This window comes from Cyclopterus lumpus, chromosome 22, assembly GCF_009769545.1.
Source record: "Cyclopterus lumpus isolate fCycLum1 chromosome 22, fCycLum1.pri, whole genome shotgun sequence".
In the NCBI taxonomy this organism is placed as follows: domain Eukaryota; kingdom Metazoa; phylum Chordata; class Actinopteri; order Perciformes; family Cyclopteridae; genus Cyclopterus; species Cyclopterus lumpus.
Window position 1 is genome coordinate 16,739,894 of NC_046987.1, and position 20,466 is coordinate 16,760,359.

The 20,466-nt window shown below is 41.0% G+C and overlaps 1 protein-coding gene across 1 annotated transcript; it reads right to left on the reverse strand.

Moving 5' to 3' along the window:
• Window positions 1-2,314: 2,314 nt before the first annotated feature.
• On the reverse strand, window positions 2,315-20,290 carry sfxn5a (sideroflexin 5a). Its single transcript, XM_034563250.1, has 14 exons — window positions 20,121-20,290; window positions 18,319-18,387; window positions 16,573-16,650; window positions 16,216-16,242; window positions 15,102-15,156; window positions 14,600-14,625; window positions 14,351-14,404; window positions 13,128-13,184; window positions 12,952-13,017; window positions 11,643-11,733; window positions 8,757-8,872; window positions 8,576-8,661; window positions 5,092-5,209; window positions 2,315-3,913 (listed from the first exon to the last, which is right to left on the reverse strand). Exons 1-14 carry the CDS (start codon window positions 20,166-20,168, stop codon window positions 3,836-3,838), a joined length of 969 nt encoding a protein of 322 aa, XP_034419141.1. The 5' UTR covers window positions 20,169-20,290; the 3' UTR covers window positions 2,315-3,835.
• Window positions 20,291-20,466: the final 176 nt, after the last annotated feature.

Sequence of the window (20,466 nt, forward strand, 5' to 3'; positions counted from 1 at the left end):
CCGGGGGTCTGGCCAGAGGAACAATAACAGGAAATGAACCATGCGTCAAAGGAGATCCAACATGTGCGGCGTGATTTAGTTCTCTCCACTGGTGACTTGACACCCACTCCGGCGCTTCCTAACGAAGACGCGGCACAGAGAGGCGATTCACGGCCAGCTGTGCGTGACAGTGCACAGGTCGAGAGGCTGCAGGGACCTCTGGTGTCCTCCAGCTTTGTGCTTCTCCCGCAATGCCACATTTGTCAGTGTGGGGGTGACGGGTGACCTCTCCCATTTCGTTGAATGTCTGCCGATTTCATTAAGAGCCGTGTGTAGTACAAAAAAAACATATACGAGAACAAAAAATTCAAGCCGAACGTGTAATTACACAAAGATGTTTTAGAAATAAAAAAAACAATTTCTCTAATGAGAAATGTCAAGACTTTTGTGTAATTCAGGTCTCACTTTGTACACCGTGTCAACCAGGCTGCAGGTTTTTTAAATTTTTGTATTACAACCCGCCATTACAGCTGCAGGTTTCACTCATTAGTTCCTCCTCCGCAGCTGGAGCTGCATGTGTAAATCAGTGTGAAACATGCCGCTGCAGTGTTTGATTGGACGGAAAGACTGAGGCCACCACGAAGAGCTCAACACAAGAACGGCCATCCATGTTCAGGTTGTTTTATGCTTTTAAACTATAGAGTTAAATATGTCTGTCTTAGGTTGGGAACCACTGAGGTGTCAGGAATGTTGCACAGGTGTCAGGTGTGTTACCTTTCGGCCGGTATTTTGCTCTGAATTCTCGCAAAAAGGGGACACGGAAATGACTCCCATCCAGAGGGTGAAACCTCTGGGGGGTGGGGGGGGTGAAAGAAAGTAAACGAGTTACTATTGTTCAGCGTCTCTTTCACCAAAGTGCCTCAGTAATCACCTGTCAGAAGAAACGGAAGGAATCTCCTCGTAAAGACCCCCGAGGCTTTAGTGATGAGCCCTGACGTCTGACCCTGATGTCTTGTTTTGTAAGCTAAGAGGAACAGGGGGGTGGGAGAGGGGAAATGTAGTCTCACCTTTTTTCTTTTTACAAACATCTGCAGTAGCAAAAGGGGCCACCTTGTTTTGAGTTTCCAGGACATCCTATACTCACTGCAGGTGCACATACACAGTAAAAGAGATCCCCTTTTTGTCCAAATAAACAGCATCAAAAGGTAACCGGTACAGTAGCTCACTCCGCCGTCTTCTCGTCGAGCAGGTGCGCTCGAAGGCCGACCCCCAACCTCGGGTTAGGGAGAAGGTCAGCACGATTAACGAGAGCCGCACCTCTCATTTGTCTGTTAGGAAAACAATTAAAGGGGGGAAACTCACGGCCGTCTCCCTAAACGCCGCATCTCCTGTCGCCTGAGTCAGCAGAGAGAGAGAGAGAGAGAAGAGAGTTCAGGGATCCACCGGCAACAAAAACAAGCGTCTCTCCAGAGGAGCCGAGTGCTGCGAGGTGGGGGAAGGAGGCGCCGCATCCCTGCTGCCGCCGCCAAGGTGTCGCAGAGCCGAACTGAAAGACAGGACCCGGTTGGATCGTCACCGTTTGATTACCTGTGTTCTGCGGGACGAAAGAAGCCTCCTTACTTTATTTTTTTCACCCCCAGCTAACATGTGTTTTATTGTTTGTTATAAAATTGCACGTCGAGCGACAAATCATGCAGCGTCGTCGCAGTTGTCACATTGCATCAGTTCCAGTGAAGCGGCACACTGAATTACAAATTACAGCCTCATTACTGAAAAAGAAAGACATTCTAAATCATCCTCAAAATGACTGACAAAACTGTTGGATTCTGCTCTGCATGGACTGTGACCGAAATGACCCCAATTTGAGATATTTGGATAGGATTCTGACACGTGCACGTAAACTGCAGTGTGCTAGAGGTCAGATAAAAGAATAAAATAATCCCTCTAAAATATGGAACACATTTTTTTTTCAAAATGTATGACAAAAATAGATATCCATACATTTAAAAATGAAACAAAAACAAAATATTTTTTTCTGTTGGTATCAGAGCTGAACTCACTGGATTATTAGTCAAAGTGTTGAAATGTACTTCAGGGAAAAAGACATCAGGATACATAATACTCCAGTCCTTAAGACTCGCAGCATTAAAGAGCGATGCTGACTACAAGAGAAGAAACCTGAAGGTTGTGTGTGTGTTGGTCTCACCCCTCGTTTGTGGGCCAGTTTACTCCCAGCATCCTCCACTGGTCCTGCGTGTGGCTTCTTGTCGAATCACCCGGCTGCGTTCCCTCGCATAACATACTAATCGCACAGATCATGACCAGAGATAATACTCGAAGACAGGAAGTTTATATAAATCAAGTGCAGATACACACACAAAGCAGCATTTTCACAATAGTGCTTTAAGAAAACATTTCTCGAATAAAAAATACTTTAAAATATTTGTTTGACTGATTCCAGTGAGATAAAAAAAAAAAGCTAAATATTGGGATTAGTAACTTAATTAGGAGGTTTTAAATAACAAAAAGCACAACATTGTGTTAATGAATGATTTCCAAAGAGATATAGATATGTTATGAACGCTTTTAGAAGAAATGTTTACGCTTTAAAAAGGGGCAGCATCGGGAAGGGCACATTTCAAATGGGGAAAGTTTACATATGGATGAATTGCTACATCCATTAAATCAGTGGTTCACAACAAGAAGTCACCAGATTTATCTAGTGGGTCGCAAGAGGATTGTCCAGGAAACAAATATGTTTTACCCTTTCAGGACTCATGCAACCTTCAAAGAGTTTCACCCATTTTGCTTCCATAACACGGTTGTCTTTGAGACAAGTGAAGAGAAAATATCCAAAATACACATGTTGGTGTTTATTTTACTACTTTGTCCATTTGTGTCTGTCGATCCTACTTCAGAAAAAAAATTGTTATAGAAAAATGATTGTCTTAATGTAAGTAACCGACTGGGGGAGTTAAATGGCGATATATCCTCGTTCAAATGTTGAAATGTTTTACCCTATTCACATGTAGTGAATAAAGACTTTTACGATCCAAAATTATTTTTTTCTCATTATCTTCTGGGAAGATTTCTGGCTCAAACTTTCCAGTTTCATTGCCATCTATATTCTGAATTTTTTTTTTTTTTTTTTACAAAGGATTTTGTTCTTATATAATTTATAGCATGATTTATACAACATTGTATTTTTAAAAACATGGAGATAATGGATTCTTTACAAAGAGACATCTACAATTCCCGTTGTAAAAACCTTTGACATGTCAACACAAATCAGCACATATTTGATAAGATAATGCATAATTCCATATTCAAAACATAATATTTCAGAAAACATGTAATTTAAACAAATAATTGCATTAAGGCAAGTAATCAACTGGGGAGGTTTCATGGTTGTATCCATTAGTTCAAATATTGACCCTATTCACCTGCAGTGTCTCTCCTTCATCCACTTATTCTTCCTGTTTGTTCATGTTAATCAGTTCATTGCCTGTTCATTCAAAAAGAGAGAGAGACGCCAGGCAGAGCTACTCCATACATCATTTAGAGTGGCTCAGTGTTTGGTATTATTTCTTCCATAAGTGTCCACGCTACAACGGGGATAATACTTTCTGAGGTGTCAAAAATATATTTTCCTGTACCGCAATATGTCATCATGTGTTACTGCTTATTTAACAAGCCAGGCCTTGGCATAAACAACACATCTTCTGCCTTTCTCTGTAAACGTATGCTAACTCTCCACAGCCAAGTTTACCACGGTTCAGTCTCTGGCAGCCTCGGGGCGGTCTGAACCATGATGAGCGGCGGGTCCCGTCTTCATGCGTCGAGCTGCAGAGGTCACTCACAGGCCTTTATTGTACGTCACAATCGTACAATCCGTTGCCGCGGCGATCTCCGGCTCCAGCTGATTCACACTGATCTGTGGGAATCGAGAGCAGACGAAAAAAAGGTCAACGGTGCAAATAGAAAGCGCCCGTCGCAAGCGGAGGAATATTAAATGTTAACATTCTGTATATGCGTGCGCCGTAGATGCGTCCGTGAGCATCGACACGAGCCGCTGCTCAAAGATCTGAAACAGTTTCATTTGGAGCTAAGTAATTCTTAAAGGCTTTAAATGTTCTGTATTTACTACTAATGTGCAGAAAGAGCCAATTTGGCAGACGAAGGTCTAATTTGAGATTTGCGTCTCCTAATATTTGAACCAGAGACAGATGGCTGTCGGAGTTGGAGGCAGAATCCTAATCAGACATCTTGGTAGGTGTGAAACGGGGAAGTGGGACAAATTGAGTAGGCAGGGGGTCCAAAGGGGAGCAGCGCATTCATGTTGCTTTTTAGGGAGTTCTCTCTTCTTTTCTTTTTTTTTCACCTGCTATCTTTTGCAAATGTGCAAAAAAAAAGGACTTGTGAGAGAAAAACAGGTCCCTCTGTGGAGCGGGAGGCATCTTTTCACAGGACTGTTGGCGACACATATGTCTGAAGTTGTTTTGCCATATGGCTGTCTGAGCTTTTTCCAGTGGTAATTAAATCCTACACATTTTTAAAGACAGAGCTCGTCGGCTTGTGTCAGCGAGTCATTTGGCAGAGGGAAGACAAAGAGAGAGACGGAGTTAAAAAAAGAAGAAGAAAAAAACCCACTCTATAGTTATTTCACGAGTAGAATGACACACTGAAGTTAGACAATGAAGGAAGAGAGCAGATCGTGACAGAGCAGGTTAAGTCTCAGAGGGCTACGCCTCATCAGGAGAGAGCCTCTGTGTACACTGTGTATCTAGTACACGGAGTAAAAAAGTATTTTCTTGAGCACTGACATTTGATAAAATCATAATCTATACTTTCAAATGATTTAACACAATAGTGGTGACACCTATAAATAGTTAATGAAAGCATTCACATAGAAACTTCAACAACAAAGCGCTTTGCCACCGGAGTGACGCCATTTTGTCCGTTTGCCAAAAAAAACGTACGTTTTTCATCAACTTCAGACGAAGCATTGTTGTTCGAAGGCCAATACAATGCACTACCACATACAGCTCGATTGTATCTTAGAGGAAAGACATGCTCCTAAGTGGAGGAGAAAGTGTTTTTGGGAGGACGAACCTGGGACATCTGTGGGAAGAGACTGATGGCGAGAGGCAGAGCCAAGCCGAAGGCGGCGAGGACCACCACGCTGTGGACGGGCAGGACGAGTCTCCGTCGCCTCTGCAGGAGAGGAAGCCTGGTGGGACATCATCACGGCTTTATTTAGCTTACGCTTAACAGACAGATAGGTGTTGTTGTGGTGCTGGCACTGGTGATGGAATGCATCTTCCACAAAGGTTTTATTATTATTTTTAAAGCATGATGTTTTAAATGTTAAAATACAGAACAGTTAACAGGAAGAAACCCTGGCAAAAAACATCCAACAACAGGAAGTGACAAATCTAGGCAACGTATGCCCTCCATTTAGGCCAAAGTGAAGAAATATCAAGCACATTATGAAGTGTAAACGGTACATTTACAGTGGATAAGAAAGTTATTTGAGAAATTTGAAAAACAAACACAGTCTGTCTGCTCAGAAAGCGTTAGCTCACACCTCTACATTGTATGAACAAACTCTCTTTTCTGTTCATGCAGTTGGACTCAACAACCATTGAGGTTCACAGTTCAGATCTCTGCTTTTATTATCATTTGTTTAGAATCCTACAAGGCCACTAGTTGTTGTGTTAACTCAAATAATCCCATAAATGTATTGCACAAACAGTTTGAAAATCACCATCAATCGCAAAAGCTGCGTTTCGAACAAAAACAGACTTTTTATAGACCCATCTCCAAAAATATATTTTCTCATCTCAGCCCATATTTCCTCCCTGCCCTCCGTAGTATAATCCTCTTTTCAGTGGGACAGTGAACTCAGCAGGAGCTTGAGAAAGAGCCGCTCCATCTCTCCTCCACCAGCGCCGCCTCTCCCCCTAACGAGGAGAGCTACTGCCTAATGAGGGAGCTCATTAACACATATGGCTTCTATGGTTTAATTAGGCTACACACACACACACACACACACACACACACACACACACACACACACACACACACGCACACGCACACACATTGAAAAGTCAATGGGAGAAAAGTTGTGAGGTTTGAGAGTGATGATGGACGGTTTGGGCACAAGTTTGAAAATCAGGTGAAAAATATATTTTGATATTATCCAAAATTAGTGACACTTTTCCCCGCAATGCGGGCTGAGTGAATGTGCACGTGCATGGCCTGGCCGCTGGCCATATTCTGGAAGAGGTCTTCCCCGGGTTTAACTGTTTACATGAACCTCTGACACCGTGACTGAGCCTCCCTGTCGCCACGAGAAGACCAATTACTGGAATATTCTGACTTGAGTTTCTGCCAAATACAGATATACCGTAACACTGCGTTACCGTAGTGACCGTGACAACACTACATTTATAAACTCACAAAGCAGTAGCAGTCGTATCAGTTCTACTTATCCTGACTAAAGAAAATTAATAATAGTGATTATATACAGTTGCGTTTGCATGAACTCCACAAATGAATGTCACGGCAAAAATAAGCATCACTTTTGGTGCTTTCTGAACATTGTTGTTTTTTTTTAATTGATTTTCTCCTTTTGTTCAGTTACTTTTTAGTCCCGCACAGCCGGCTGCACTGTGTAAACGGATGTTTGTGAAGAGGAACAAATACACTGTAAAGCAGGTTTTTCTAACACTAAACAAACACCGTGTGAACGAGGTGGGGGTGATGATGAACATGAAAATGCAACGGAAGTCAAGAAAAGCCCGAGGGCGTTTCTTTGTCAGCAGCCGAAGAAGCTACTGTTGAGATCTTAGGTTGTTGTTTTTGTTTTCAATAGTTAACAGTTAAAGAGTTCATGCGCTCACGTAACATTACCGCTACCTTGTGAAATACCCGGCCACTCGTAGCGATACAGAGCATCGCAGAGCGGGTCCCGTTCTATTTGTATGTCACGTACAGCATGGAGGTACACAGCTCCTGACGAAGGTTTTATGCTATTCCACGAGTGCTGTAGTAAGAAAAAAGTCAGTGAGCAAACGTGGCAGGATTTAAAACACTCAAATCTTGTCAAAATATTTGAAAATATTTTATGGAGGTAGAAAAAACACACCTCACAACAGCGAGGTCTACCTTTTGGTATTTATGCACCTTGATGTGCTTCAATTAGTATTATTGGCCAAAACAGACATTCCCATTTGTTGTCTTTATCTCTGTCAAGTTTCCCAAAAAATATAGACATCATTTATTATCCTGACATAAAAGCACATCACATGACCACCTCTATTTCCATATGATTGAAATGCAGAGAGACTGAAACCGGGATGACGTTTCTTTCCCACATCCTGTTCCCTGCGTATTCAGGCTGAAATGATTCTCAGTGCACGAAGGCCGAAAAGGAAGCTCACAAAATCAAACGGGAGCTCTGGATGTACTTCTGGCTCTGCACCCTCCGACCGAAGCGCATGGAGGACAGAGCCTGCTGTCACTGCCTTGAATCGGCTCTCAGCAGTGTAATCCATCACGGAGGGGCCGCGGCAGGGAGCCGTCCCTGTCCCCTTGTTCTCGCCCCATTGAGAGCCGGTGAAGCCGACATAGAGGGACGCCGAGGACGACCCTCGCCTGCAACCACCGGTCCACCTCACACTGCCTCTCCGTCTCCTCTTCCCCGCTCAGTCATGCAGCTGCAAGGAATCCCAAACACACCTGGACGAGTGCCGTCGAGGGCTTACAAAGATGGCCGCATTCCTCGGCACACTGGTCCGGTCGGGCCATCGATCACGGGGCGTCCGTATGAACACATCGCTTCATTAAGACATCGTTACGGTCAGATCTCACAACACTGAACCTCTGCGATGGAATGGGTTCATTGAATGAAATAGCAGTTCTGACAATGAAGGAATGTGTAGTATTCATTTCTGAATGATCATTTAATTAGGGGTTATTCGAATTTCTAATTAATCTAACTTGTATTATCACCACTAACATTACAGTATTGGTCTCTTATTCCTGTGTAAATATGCTTTCGCCCACATCAAGTGATTGCATGTATTTGAAACAGGCAGAGGTCACAATGGATGAATGGATTAAGAAAAGCAGGAAAATAAACCGGTGAAGGGAGATAACGGTCTGAGGACAAAAAAGCCATTATGAATAGAAGCAGAAGCGGCTCATCTATGAGTAGATTTCCTTCTGTTACAATCAAAACCGTCGCCTTTGTGGCAATAGAAGCTGTAAAGCTCCACAGCAATGAGCACTTTCAAGTGACACTAAAACAAGAACCGTATGATTATTACGCTTGAGTATAATATTCTATATTTCTGCTATTGTGAAATCATCTCATACAAAGACCAAATACCACAAACTTAGGTCTTTAAAATACAGACCAGTATTGAAACCCAGGCTGCATATTAAGAGAAAACAACGTTGAGCTCATTTTCAAACATGATTAAAATGTAATTAAAACTATATCTCTGAGTAGAAGCCAAACGACCGCATTACTTTTGAGAGAGCTGACCAGTTCATGAAGGATAAAAAGAAAAATAATGCAGTCTCTTACTTTTCCAGCACAGCCATGATGATGGGAGGGAGCATCAGTATTGGCATGGGTAAGACCACTCTGGTGAGAGCTGTTTCTAAAAGTGCCTGTCACGAACAAAGAGACCATTTGTAAACGAACAAAGCTGCAGCTGAAGATTTCACATCAGATAAATATATATACTTTTATTAAAGCAACGTACGTGCCTGGCGGCCACTTTCGACGTTCCCACCACGTTCCCGTTGTCGTCGAGCACGCTGATGCCCTGCGACAGCTCCGAGTGCCTCATGAGCACCACGTTGCAGACGTTTGCGCTCACTGTAGGGAGGCGAGAACGGTTAAAAAAAAAATTAAAAAGTGAAGAGTCTCACCTCGAGTAAGTTGACATATTTTATTAGGTCACAAGTGAGGATATTGTCTTTTCACTTTCTAGCTGGGGTTTAAGATCAGGAAGCCTGGGCAGTGCAAATACCTTCAAAGCAAATGGGTTTAGTGCTAATTAGCTCATGTTAGCATGGTAGCGCTACGACCATTTTCACATTTTCGCGGGTGCGAGGTTCATTGACATGCAAAGCAAGTTTTTGGTGTATTTTGTTGGAAAACTGTCATTGAGTGTCCTTTTAGAAGACAATGAACTGGCTTTACTGCCATGTTATGTGTGTCATAATCCAAAAAAACTGAACGCTACGCCTCCGTGTATGTGTGTGTCTGTGTGTGTGTGTCTGTGTGTGCGTGTGTGTGACTCAAGTCAGTCAAATCAGCAATAAACACCGTGACCAAGGTGACCGATGGGTCAACAAACAGCAGTTGTTAACAGCAGTGTTGTCACCCTGTGATTTATTCACGACAGCCAAAGTGAACCCAAATGTATGTTAATATAGATGGAGCTTTCTCCTTGACTCTAATAGGAATAAGAAAAACTCATTTTAGAGAGTTTAGTGGTGGCGCCGCGAGCCTTTTTAATTTAAGACAACAGCGTTGGGAGTTATCTTTACAGACGGCTGCAGGGCTCGCAGGTCGCTTTGTGAGGGGAATTCAATTGACTGAGCAAATAGCTCTTTTTACCTACAAGGGATTTTTCTTTTTTCATCCAGACCAATTAACAGAGGGACAGATAGTGGGATTTTAGCAAGGAATAACAAAAACAGATCAAATAATAAAAAAAAAAGGTTTGTAACTCAATTAATAAAAGGCATCAAAGTAATTATAAAATTGAATCAATTATTGCAAAGTCTGTACAGTTCAATGCCTAAAATCTGACTGCAATTTGTAATTATTTAAAATAATTACATTTATGTACCGTCTAATTGTCGTCTAATACCTCGTGGTATACTGGGAATGCTTTAAAGAACCTTTCACATAATTACGGCAATATGAATAATAATTAAATCGTGATTAATATCTTCAAACGACAACAAATTATCCCCATGAATGTCTGGCGGAGTGTCTTTCCCTCCAGTTCTACATTATGGTCTTCATAATCTAATTGAATGACAGGCCGCTGCTTGATTAGGTTATTACAAATAAATCTAGCCTTAAGTAAGCAAACAAAATGAAGCGGGTGAAAATTCAAACAGCACTTTACTTTTGCATCGCTTCAATTAGCCAGTTTAATTACCTTATATATGGCCCAACCAAAAACAACAACGGCAACAACAATGAACGAACATAAATCAGGTAAATGAGGCCTTGACATAGACGCCACTTTAGGGGTAATTATCCAATTTGTTTGCGGCAGCAAAGTTCTAACAAGCAGCCAATTACCAGGCAAAGGCTGAGCTGTAGAAACCTGTTGATTTAATTAAAATAACCACCATGGTAAGAGAGGGGGAGGGGGGCAAACAATTTAATTATGAGCCAGCAGCATTCTGGGACCCGGGTCTATACCCCTGGGTGTGAGTTTGCGGGAGAGTGGCATGAAAATCAGCTTCGTGGCTCCACACACGTCTGACAAAGGGAGCTCCCAACACGTCTCGAACCCCGCCGACGGGAAAACGGACTGCGAGGAACCGAGTGCGACAACCCTGTGGTTGGCTCTCATACAGCGATTTATTACGATCGCAGAAGAGAACAAGATACGCTATATTTATCAACATTAAGGATGAGTTCATTCTGTGTCTAAAGATTTATATTATAGGTCTCTTGTTTTCTTACATTTTTCCAACATGAAAACAGAACAAGCAAGCATGAAAACAGGAATGAAAAGTACAGCAATATTAGTTTGAGGCTATAACTCAGTTTAATTACACATACAGCACTTTGCGACCGATAGCAATGGTCCCCAGAGAATAATATTAAAAGAAGGGATGCCCTGTTTTTCCATTGGGCCACTCCCAACGCCTTAATTGATGACAAGATACATGAAACCTATTAATGACCAATTTCTTAAACAGTAGCATGCTACACAAATGGAGTATTTGTTAGCATGCTGCTAACAAGCAAACATTACATAATAAACGTTTACTGAGAGCCCAGTGGGATTATGTATTATTATTATGAATTATATTTATTATTATAACACATGTTTGTGTAATATCATGCTAACCACGAGTTGTTGAAGTGGTAACATTAGCATCCTAACATATTAGCATGCCGAAGTGTATCTACTAATTGTTATTGTGCTCACAAACTAACTACGGTACTCATATTCCGACACTAATGCGATTTTTGCATTTAACAAACTAACTAAGCTTGTTACTTTACTGCCAACATTACCATGCTCAATAAAACATGTACAAAAAAACAGCCAATAGTTCACATGCTAACCTAAAGCATAGGCTAACCAGAACTTTAGCATAGTAATGCAGTTTGCGCTTCAGCTATATAATTATAACATACTTAAAAAAAGAAATTAAAAAATGTTATTGACAAATTTATATAATTGAACAAACTAACTATTGTATTGACAGACAGCTTAAACCAGCCACAATGGAGGTTTTATTTTATTAATAGAGCAACTCTGGTCTCTTTATCCCGTCCGTTTCCCATTGTGAACTCAAACATCTACTAATTTAGTTTAAAAGGCCGTTTTGGTAGAGAACTGGGTTTAATCCCCATCCGTCCCATTATTTGAGCTCTTTGAACTTACCCACTGCTGGGAAGGGGATGAACCTCTGCACCAAAAGCCTGGTCGTTGGGCTGAAGCGACTGGCTTTCTGGATTAACACGTTCAACCCGACCTGAAGGCAAACCAGACGGACATCAGCCACTGACTGTATGTTATAAAACCAATGATACACAAATGGACTACTGTTTGAATAAGTTGTCTTTCAGCACAGAAGAGCACTGAAGCAAAAAAAAACAAGCACACTTTGTGTCAGGATTGGTACGATCGGGGGAAGAATAGAAGATAAACAATTAAATACAGTCCTGTATTTTAACACACTGCAGAGCTGTAGTCTAAAAGCTCTGCTCTCAGATAACACACCGCCATGCTACTTCAGCCTCCGGCTCTCCCAAGCCCGGCAGGGGGTCGTCACCAGAGCGGACGTTTAATTGGAGAGCTCCACCCCACCCCCCACGCCCGTCATTCTGCCCTCCAGACACCCTGTGATTTTTTTTCTGTGCTTGTTGACGTTGTCAAGCCTGAGGGCAGCCGCCGGATGAGCGCCCAGCGGGACCAGTAATTGGCTCGGTTTGAGCGCTGTGTCCACACTAAGGGCTGAGTCAGGCAGGTGTGTGAACGTGTGTTATACTCTTTTGACATTTGAGTCTTTGATGACAAAAAAGGTAAAAAGAAAAGGAAAAAATGTTCCACTGATAAGGGTGTTGTGATGGCTGGTATTCAAGGGTTTTTACTTGAATTTTGGCCATTTTCCTGTCAAATCAATTGAAATTATTTGGCGTTAAATCATTCAACTCTGCACTGAAGCCCAGGTTAATGACTATGATTAATAATGTTTATTGGGTAAGGGAGGCAAATAGGTGGACCTTTGGCACAGATTACAACCAAACAGATGGGCCACGATATCAGATGGTCTTTATATGATTATCGTGTAATATCGTTATTTCACAATGACTATATTATAATTTTCTATTAAAAAATTAAATAATAATACTTTCAGTAAATTCATCTTTAACTTAGTTTAATGTGCATTGTGTCTCTTTTTTGGCAAATTAATTACACAAGTCTGTAACCATAACTGTGTACATAAAATAATTTAAGAGGCACTGGATTATTTACACAATATTCTCATAATCTGTATTTAATTCATTTTTAAATAAACCCTAATTGCAGGTTTCACAGACTTTTTATGTGGTTCAACTTGCAAACTTCTGTCAATGTAAACTCAATGTCAACATCATGCTGATATATTGGTTTAAAAGAAAGCATGGATCAATAAGTGACTCAACTATTGTTGTGCAATGACATCACAGGCACAGAAGCTTGAACTCACAGCAATGGAGACTGCGCTGGTCACTGCTCCGAGGTATCCCAGGAAGAATTTGGAAACTGGAGCCGGCTAACGTGAAAAGTAAGTAAAAGTACAATAAGAACACATTTCATGCAGCTCTGTTTGGATACAGAATGTATGCGTCAAAATGGGACTGTGTCACTTTACTAATCCAGTACCTTGGAGGCGTTACGGTTGCTGTAGTTCACACAGGCATTGTGACTCTGGTTTAACCACTGAAAAAGGAGCGGAAGTCAAAAGAAGAGCTTACATGTGCTGAATTATTACTCAATACATTACACATTGTTATGTCTGTCTGGTTAACTATGGCACTATGGAGGTTCTTGACCATTTTTTAAATACAGAAATGCAGAAGTAAGACATAAACATGTTCAATACAGCAGCAAACAAAACAATTAGGCACAACACAATGTCCTCGTCCCTTCCACAACATGCCCACCACCTGACTCCTCAGCTTTCCACTACATATACCAGTGAGTCCATATGTGGATAGTACAAATACTTTAAACTTAAAATTAATTTCCTAGCTTTTTCCTGAGCCTAAAGTGTCTAAAGTGAACAGAGGAGCCAAAAGTTCTGGAGAAAACTTGCAGTTGATCCGTGAGTTAAATTCTTTCATTTTATTACTGTAGAAATGAGACGATAACTGTCTTTGTCTCACAACAGCAGTATTTCTATTTGTTTATTTAAAGGGCCAGTGTGTAGCATTTCGGGGGTTCTATTAGCAGAAATGGAATATAATATTCATAACTTGGTTTTCATCGGTGTATAACCACCTGAAACTGAAAATCAGTGTTTTTGTTATGTTAGAATGAGCCCTCACTTCTACAGAGGGAGCAGGTCCTCGTCTCAGAGTCTTCAGCAGTGTTATTCTGTAAGATCGGCCTCTGAGAGAGGCGAACGGCACTTCCACGGTTTTGCACTCGATGGCTCACGTTGCCTCAGTCTTAAAAAGGGAAAGTCGAGCAGGCGGGTATTCACTTGGTTGCAATCTGTGACCTCGTCGCTAGAGGCCGCCAAATCCTCCACACCTTACCGTTAATGTAAAACCACAACTTCCAAATCTTGTACTTTTATCTCAATTGTTTGACATTAAACAGTCAAGTGGATGAAAAGTGGATATTATTATCGCATCCCATTGATTTCTCTTGTGGCATTACTTTGAGAATGTTGTGGTCACTTTGGCGTCTTACTTTCCAGTGTTTGTTTTTCTTTGGTTTGACAACATATTGCCAGGACTGTGGCACAGAAATTGTGGTGAATAACGGAACACTTACAGAAATGATGATTAATGTGTGTATTTTTTTAAATAAATAATCATTACATTAAATTGAAAAGATGTTTTCAAAATATAATGTCAGGCCAAGAAGACGGTATTTACCTGCCAGAAGATAGTTGACGTTAGTGTTTGATTTGGTAGCAGGAGGCCAACAACCTGCACAAAGATAAAACCCTTTTACGATAAGATTACAAAATACAGAACGACTACGAAAAAAAGATACAGTGAAGGGACAGTCTTGGTTTAAAACTATATATTGATGAAAGCGTACAATATATATGCATATGTGTGGATGAACTTTAATGAAGTAGTTACAATAAATATTACGACTGGATTTGAAAAAAGCCTTACCACTGGTGTGCCAAATGGGATAAAACCTGTTGAAAGAAAAGATTCTCACTGTTCATCATCTTACATTCATAATTGTTTTGCTTTTAGTTCGAAGGTTTTCTGGGGCCAGATTTAAAGATCTTTAAAAACACACAGCTCTGTTAAATAGTCTGCACATGTAAAACGGAGATATCAGATTATGTGACACATACAGAGGGTGGGTCCGGACATATCAAGTCTCTTTCTCTCCCACCCTCTCTATGACACTTCAAAGCTGCCTTGCAAAAAAAGGTGCTTTGAGACCGGACCAAAATACTGTTCGCTTCTCCAGAGAGCCTTCGAGAACTTCTCCCGTCACCGTGGGAGAGAGGTTTTAATCAGCGGCCAGCTGAGCGTGACCTTTTTCCGGGCCCGAGACAACCTGAAGAGCCCCGTTGAGCCGTGACAGTTCCCAGGGTGAACGATGCCTCCATGTTGGACCACATAACAAGCCCCCCGAGGCTTCCACACCAAGCTACTGTACCTGACATCCGAAAGGGCATGAGGATCTTCTCCCCTGTATCAGGGTGGATGATGGCCTGTAATAACAGCGGATTTGAGGTTGGTTCAGTGCAAATTTATTAGGAAGAAAGTTGGAAAATGGAAAATGGCCTTAACAGTTTTGTCATACAGCCCATAAAACTTAAGACCAACTAACAATGGTTGTCAACTTACATTAAAACATTTAAAACCTATTTTATTCAGATACAGTGTATCTAGATTGTGTGTTGATCTACTTGGTGCGTTTCAATGTTTCTCAAAGGCATTACGTGACTACTTGTGATCAGGTTTCACAGCTCACCTTTGATTATATTTGGATGGTTAATGGGTCGAGCTGATGCGGCTCATGTATGGGCTCCAAATTCAATTGTTTCTGGTTCTGCATACTCGTACACTTCATTACAGTCGGGGACTCTACTTCAATATGTGAGCGCCGTCCTAAACGTGGTTTGAACAATCACCTTCAATTCCTAGTGCATGCTGGGTGATTTTTATATCTGTATTTGGAGCTTGTGATCAGTTTGATGAACAGATTTGTGATGCATTTCAGTGACATCTTTTTTTTTTTTAATGGGGAAGGGCAACTCATTACATGAGCTATAATGAGCACAGACCTCCATGTCATACTACTTAAAATACAGTTCAGTTAAAAACATAATTAATTACAATCATTAAGTTTTATTCATAAACACCAGTTTTATAGCTGTTGCTGGTTACATGTTACTGTAAATAATTTTCTGTTGGTTTGACCACTTGCACCTGCAGTTCAGTGTCTTTCGAAGCTGCTTATTGCTAATGAGCAATGAGTTAATGCCACTCGCCTGCTTTGTCATTGCCATACAGTGAATTCACCAATAAAGGCTTTTTTGTGTGTGTTTTTTGTCCAATCTGTCTATTTGTTAAACGTAAAACGTAAACTTTACTAAAAACATAAATGAATATAAAAACAATACAGATACTGTCTCGCACTAGGACACTTCAACATGCGGAAACAGTAGAGGCCAAGGGTCACACCGCCAAGCTTGTGGTAAAGAACGACACAGCCCCCTCCCCCCCCCCGACATGTAAACAGTTTTACGGTAAGACAAACAGCTTACCTGCTTTATTTTTTGAGCTTGCCAAAGCTGTGGAGACAAATAAACATCTTTCAATGAGGGACAGAAACTTTCATTTGTAAGCACAGGTCAGTTGTTGTCGGTTTTGTAATGTAAAGACTTAAAAGGTAGGACTTAAAAACTGCTGTGGATATATATAAATTGTCAGTTATATCCATAAAACCATAAAACAATTATAAACAACATTTAAAAGTCTACAATGTCAATATTTGGCTGCTTTTAGCTACCTCGCTATCCTCGCTTTTCTAACTTCTAAATGCTTCACAGACAGCTTTTAAGCCATCTGTCGATCAATCAACACACCGTGAACAATGTCAGCTCACGTTTTTGTGTCTTTACCTGAGCATCTGTCACTCCTGGGGGCAGAGTTCCTCGTTTGAAGCGGTCCAGCAGCTCCACAGACTCCTGCAGCCGTTTCTGATTTGACCAAATAGAGTAAAATGTTAAGTTAGATGAGGTGAGGGATGTCTTTCCTGGAGGCTTAGGGGTGTTTTTATATATTCCACTATTTAAGCCACACGGCTCAATGCATGATAACCGTGTTTCACAAAAACTTTCATGCTGATTTTCAGTTGACAAAATAGTTTCTTAAAGGGTAATGAGCAGCTTACTGTGGAGTGATCATTGTCTAATGCTGAGCAAAATACAAGATCATGTGGCCCAATTAGTTCTAATGAGCTTGCCATCTCTATGTATGTGTGTGTGTGTGTGTGTGTGTGTGTGTGTGTGTGCACGTTCCTTTCCCTGCATTTGTGTGCGTTAGTGTTAGGTGTGCAATTTTGCTTGTGCGCACATGAGGTTGTGTGGGTGTGTGTGTGTGTGTGTGTGCGCGATTGTATGCAAAATCATGGCCATCCTTGTTCCACTGTCATCATTAGGGGCAAGTTAGGGCTACGCCTGGCCCAGCAGGGTGCAAGGTGTGTGTGTGCGTGTGTGTGTGTGTGTGTGTGAGCGTACACACTCTCCACCCCTCACAGCTGCCCCACATGTCCACACCTCATCACATCCCAGGAGCCACTGCCGCTATTACTGTCACCAAAGAGCCCGCTAACAGCTTCATTACCCAGAGCACCAGAGCACTGATGACTCCATGAACAAAATGACCAAAACACAACAAAGACCTGGAGAAATATTACGACAGCCAGAAAGGTTTGACCACAGATGTGGTTCCCAGTTGCATAGAATCCGTAGCTATGTTAATAAATGATCATGTTAAAATTATTTTCAGAGATATTTTAAGAAAAGTAATTACCAAGTCAAATTCAATGCCTGTTAGATTCCCTTCCATTCATCTCTCCTCCGTAAAAGTGTTGCTTCATTTATCATTATTGTGCTGCCGTTTTCGCCATGACTTTTTTTTCCTCCCTATATCGATTTAGTAAATAAAAATGTTTTAGAAAATAGACTGAATTCCTGGCTGTTACCTCACTACAACACAGCAAAAGCTCAGCTCTTGCAGTAATCATCAGCAGACACTTTTCCTAACCTTCACAAAAGCAAACCAAAAAGGTAAAGTAGTTTGATGAACAGATTTGCATTAACAGTGCAACATGGGCAGGAAGTTCATAACAGATTCACTGTTCTCTGCAAGTTTCATCTGAATATCTCAAAGACAGTAACTAAAAAGCATCTGCATGTATTAATGCGGGCGGTGGCAACACCTGACTGAAAAATACACAATTTATCACTCAGGTGCAGACTGCTAAGAGTTTTTCCTAAATTAATCCAAATCTAAAATATTGTTTACGTTCATAATGATGATTTTGGGGCGTGGCTTTGGAGGGAGGCCTGAAGGGGCGGTCTGTCAGTGTTGACAACTTGGTGACTTTCTCGCTAGATTTAGCAACTCAGTGCTGCTCGCGACTTTCCTTAGAGAAGAGTTGGCTCTTGGCTGGTTTATTCTTTTCAATAATTTATTTTAAATAGTGCTTGATTAAAAAAATGTCAACATTATCAACCCATAGCTTTAAACTATGCACATAGTCCTTCATAGCTTGATAGGAACGTTAATTTACCCAGTTATAAACATATTAAACTATGATTCATCAGACCAGATACATATAATAAATCATTACATTTGTGTACCTCTGTCACAAAGAGTGTGCTCGGGTCAATCACATCCAGGAAGTGCCTGAACCGACCAAAAAATGTGTTCTAAGAGAAGGAGAAGAAAACACATCACACAAACAATTTGACATGCCACATTAATACACATATATATTTGTTAAAAGCCCATTACCTAAACATCATTACAAACAAGACATAAACAAATGACATTTGATTCAAATTGTGGTCTTTAAAAGTTTGCGTTTTCAAAGCGTGAATACTGTTAAAAGTCAGGAGGAGAATGTTCATAAAATCTTTCTATCTCCTATATAGGTCAAATAAAATGTTCCAATATAGGAAGCCATATCTGATTTTGGATGGTGTCTTTAAGCAGAGAGAGGCAGACAGATTCCAGCTGTCACCCAGTAAACAGCGATATTACAGCGTGCCAGCTGTTTTAACACACCAGGTGGAGCCCCCTCATTAATACCGCAGACAAACTGTTTCCTAGCTACATCTTTTCGGGGACCCGAATCTACTCACACCATTTGCAATTAATTTCTATAATGACTGTGCCAAAAATACCTTTTTCGATCATTTATTCATAACTGAGCATAAGGAATAATTTCGGAGATACAGCAACACACCACGAGGCACTGAGAGGCGCCCACCATACCTCCCTAACTTGAGTTTAATTACACTAACTGCTAATTTGGATGAAAATCTGGTATCTGACTCACTGCTGTGCCTTGTGACATCCTGAACATATGGACGGCTGGTAAAAACATGGCGCGAGGGAATAGTTTTTTTTAAATAGTTTAATTAAATTATTCACCAGTGCCACCGCAACTTGGCCAGTTTGAGCCAACATTGGTAAACAGTGGCAGAGCGGGGACACCTTGTACCTGTACTCCAGGGATAACAGCAGCGTCATCGGTGTTACACTGTATTCTGTGACCCGTCACGATGATGTAACCTGATAGAAACCTCCTCTGGATGTTTTTAATAATCACTGGTCATCCTACATCTATAAATACTTAATTTCAAAGTGATATTGGTCACTCTCATGTACATTGTATTTAGTCTGATATTTGTGCTTTAATTATTGATCATATCCTCCTAGAATGTCTTTTAGTATATGCCATGAATAAGCACTACTTTCATTTATGTATTTATGTTTATTTATGTAGTGTATCTATCAGTTAATTATCGTATTTCCAATTTCATAAAGTCATGGCCGCTGATCCAATGTTTATGGGTTGAGAATAACCCTTTTCACAGTAAACATTTGGGCATGTCCAGTTGTATTCAATACTATTAATGATGCTGTATACCACTTACACTCACTGGAATAGTTCACTGGGCCACTTAATGGTACACACATTGTTCAATTTCACGTGTGCTTTTTTCTTTTATTATGACAACATGTCTGCCTAAAACTCTGCTTGAAATGTAGAGTACAAGTAACTCGAATGTGTACTGAAGTACAGTAACAGTTAACTACTGTAGTAGTTACATGTTATGTGTGGCTACTAAGAGACCTAAAGTAAACCTGAGTCATTACAAGACTAGCATAACCTACTTGGCCAATACAGATTAAGCCACTGTGGCCTTCAGGGACACTAAGTGTTAGTTAGCTGTTTACAAAAGAGACAAACTAACGTTAGGGCTTTACACTCGAGCATGTTAACAAAAGATGAACAATTACACATAATGTTAATGTGACAATTAAAACTCAACATATCTCCGACCGGTGCCTGAAGTGCGTATATTGAGTAACGTTAAAAAGGTAGCGTGTACTTTAATCGATATAACTTTAATCGATATAACAATAAAAGTACCTGGTCGTAACGAGACCTGCCATGCTGGAATGTGACATATTCAGACATGCTGCTGAAAGAAACACGAGTGTCCACCAGTCTGTTTCTTCTCTGCGACGAGAGAACGGCTTTCACCAACACGCTTTAAGAAACGGCGACATTGAACCGTTCGGTAGGCCAGGTTGCATTATGGGTAATGTCGTTTTCCAGGGGTGCATTGCTCAACAGGATGCAGTTAAGCGGACTACACTTCCCAGGAGAACTTGCTATGTTTACGGCGTTTTTTTTTTTAAAAAGGGACGTTAACGGGGTGAAAGTGTGAAGCGTCAGTTTAGAGCACAGCCGACCACAAAAATGAGTCGTTTTG

Coding starts and splice junctions, on each gene's coding strand:
- sfxn5a (XM_034563250.1), bottom strand. CDS start 20,168: ATGTCTGAATATGTCACATTCCAGCATGGCAGGTCTCGTTACGACCAG. Junction 13,018..13,127: donor GCAACCGTAACGCCTCCAAG/GTACTGGATTAG, acceptor TTTTCACGTTAG/CCGGCTCCAGTTTCCAAATT. Junction 3,914..5,091: donor TCTTCCCACAGATGTCCCAG/GTTCGTCCTCCC, acceptor CGATTCCCACAG/ATCAGTGTGAATCAGCTGGA.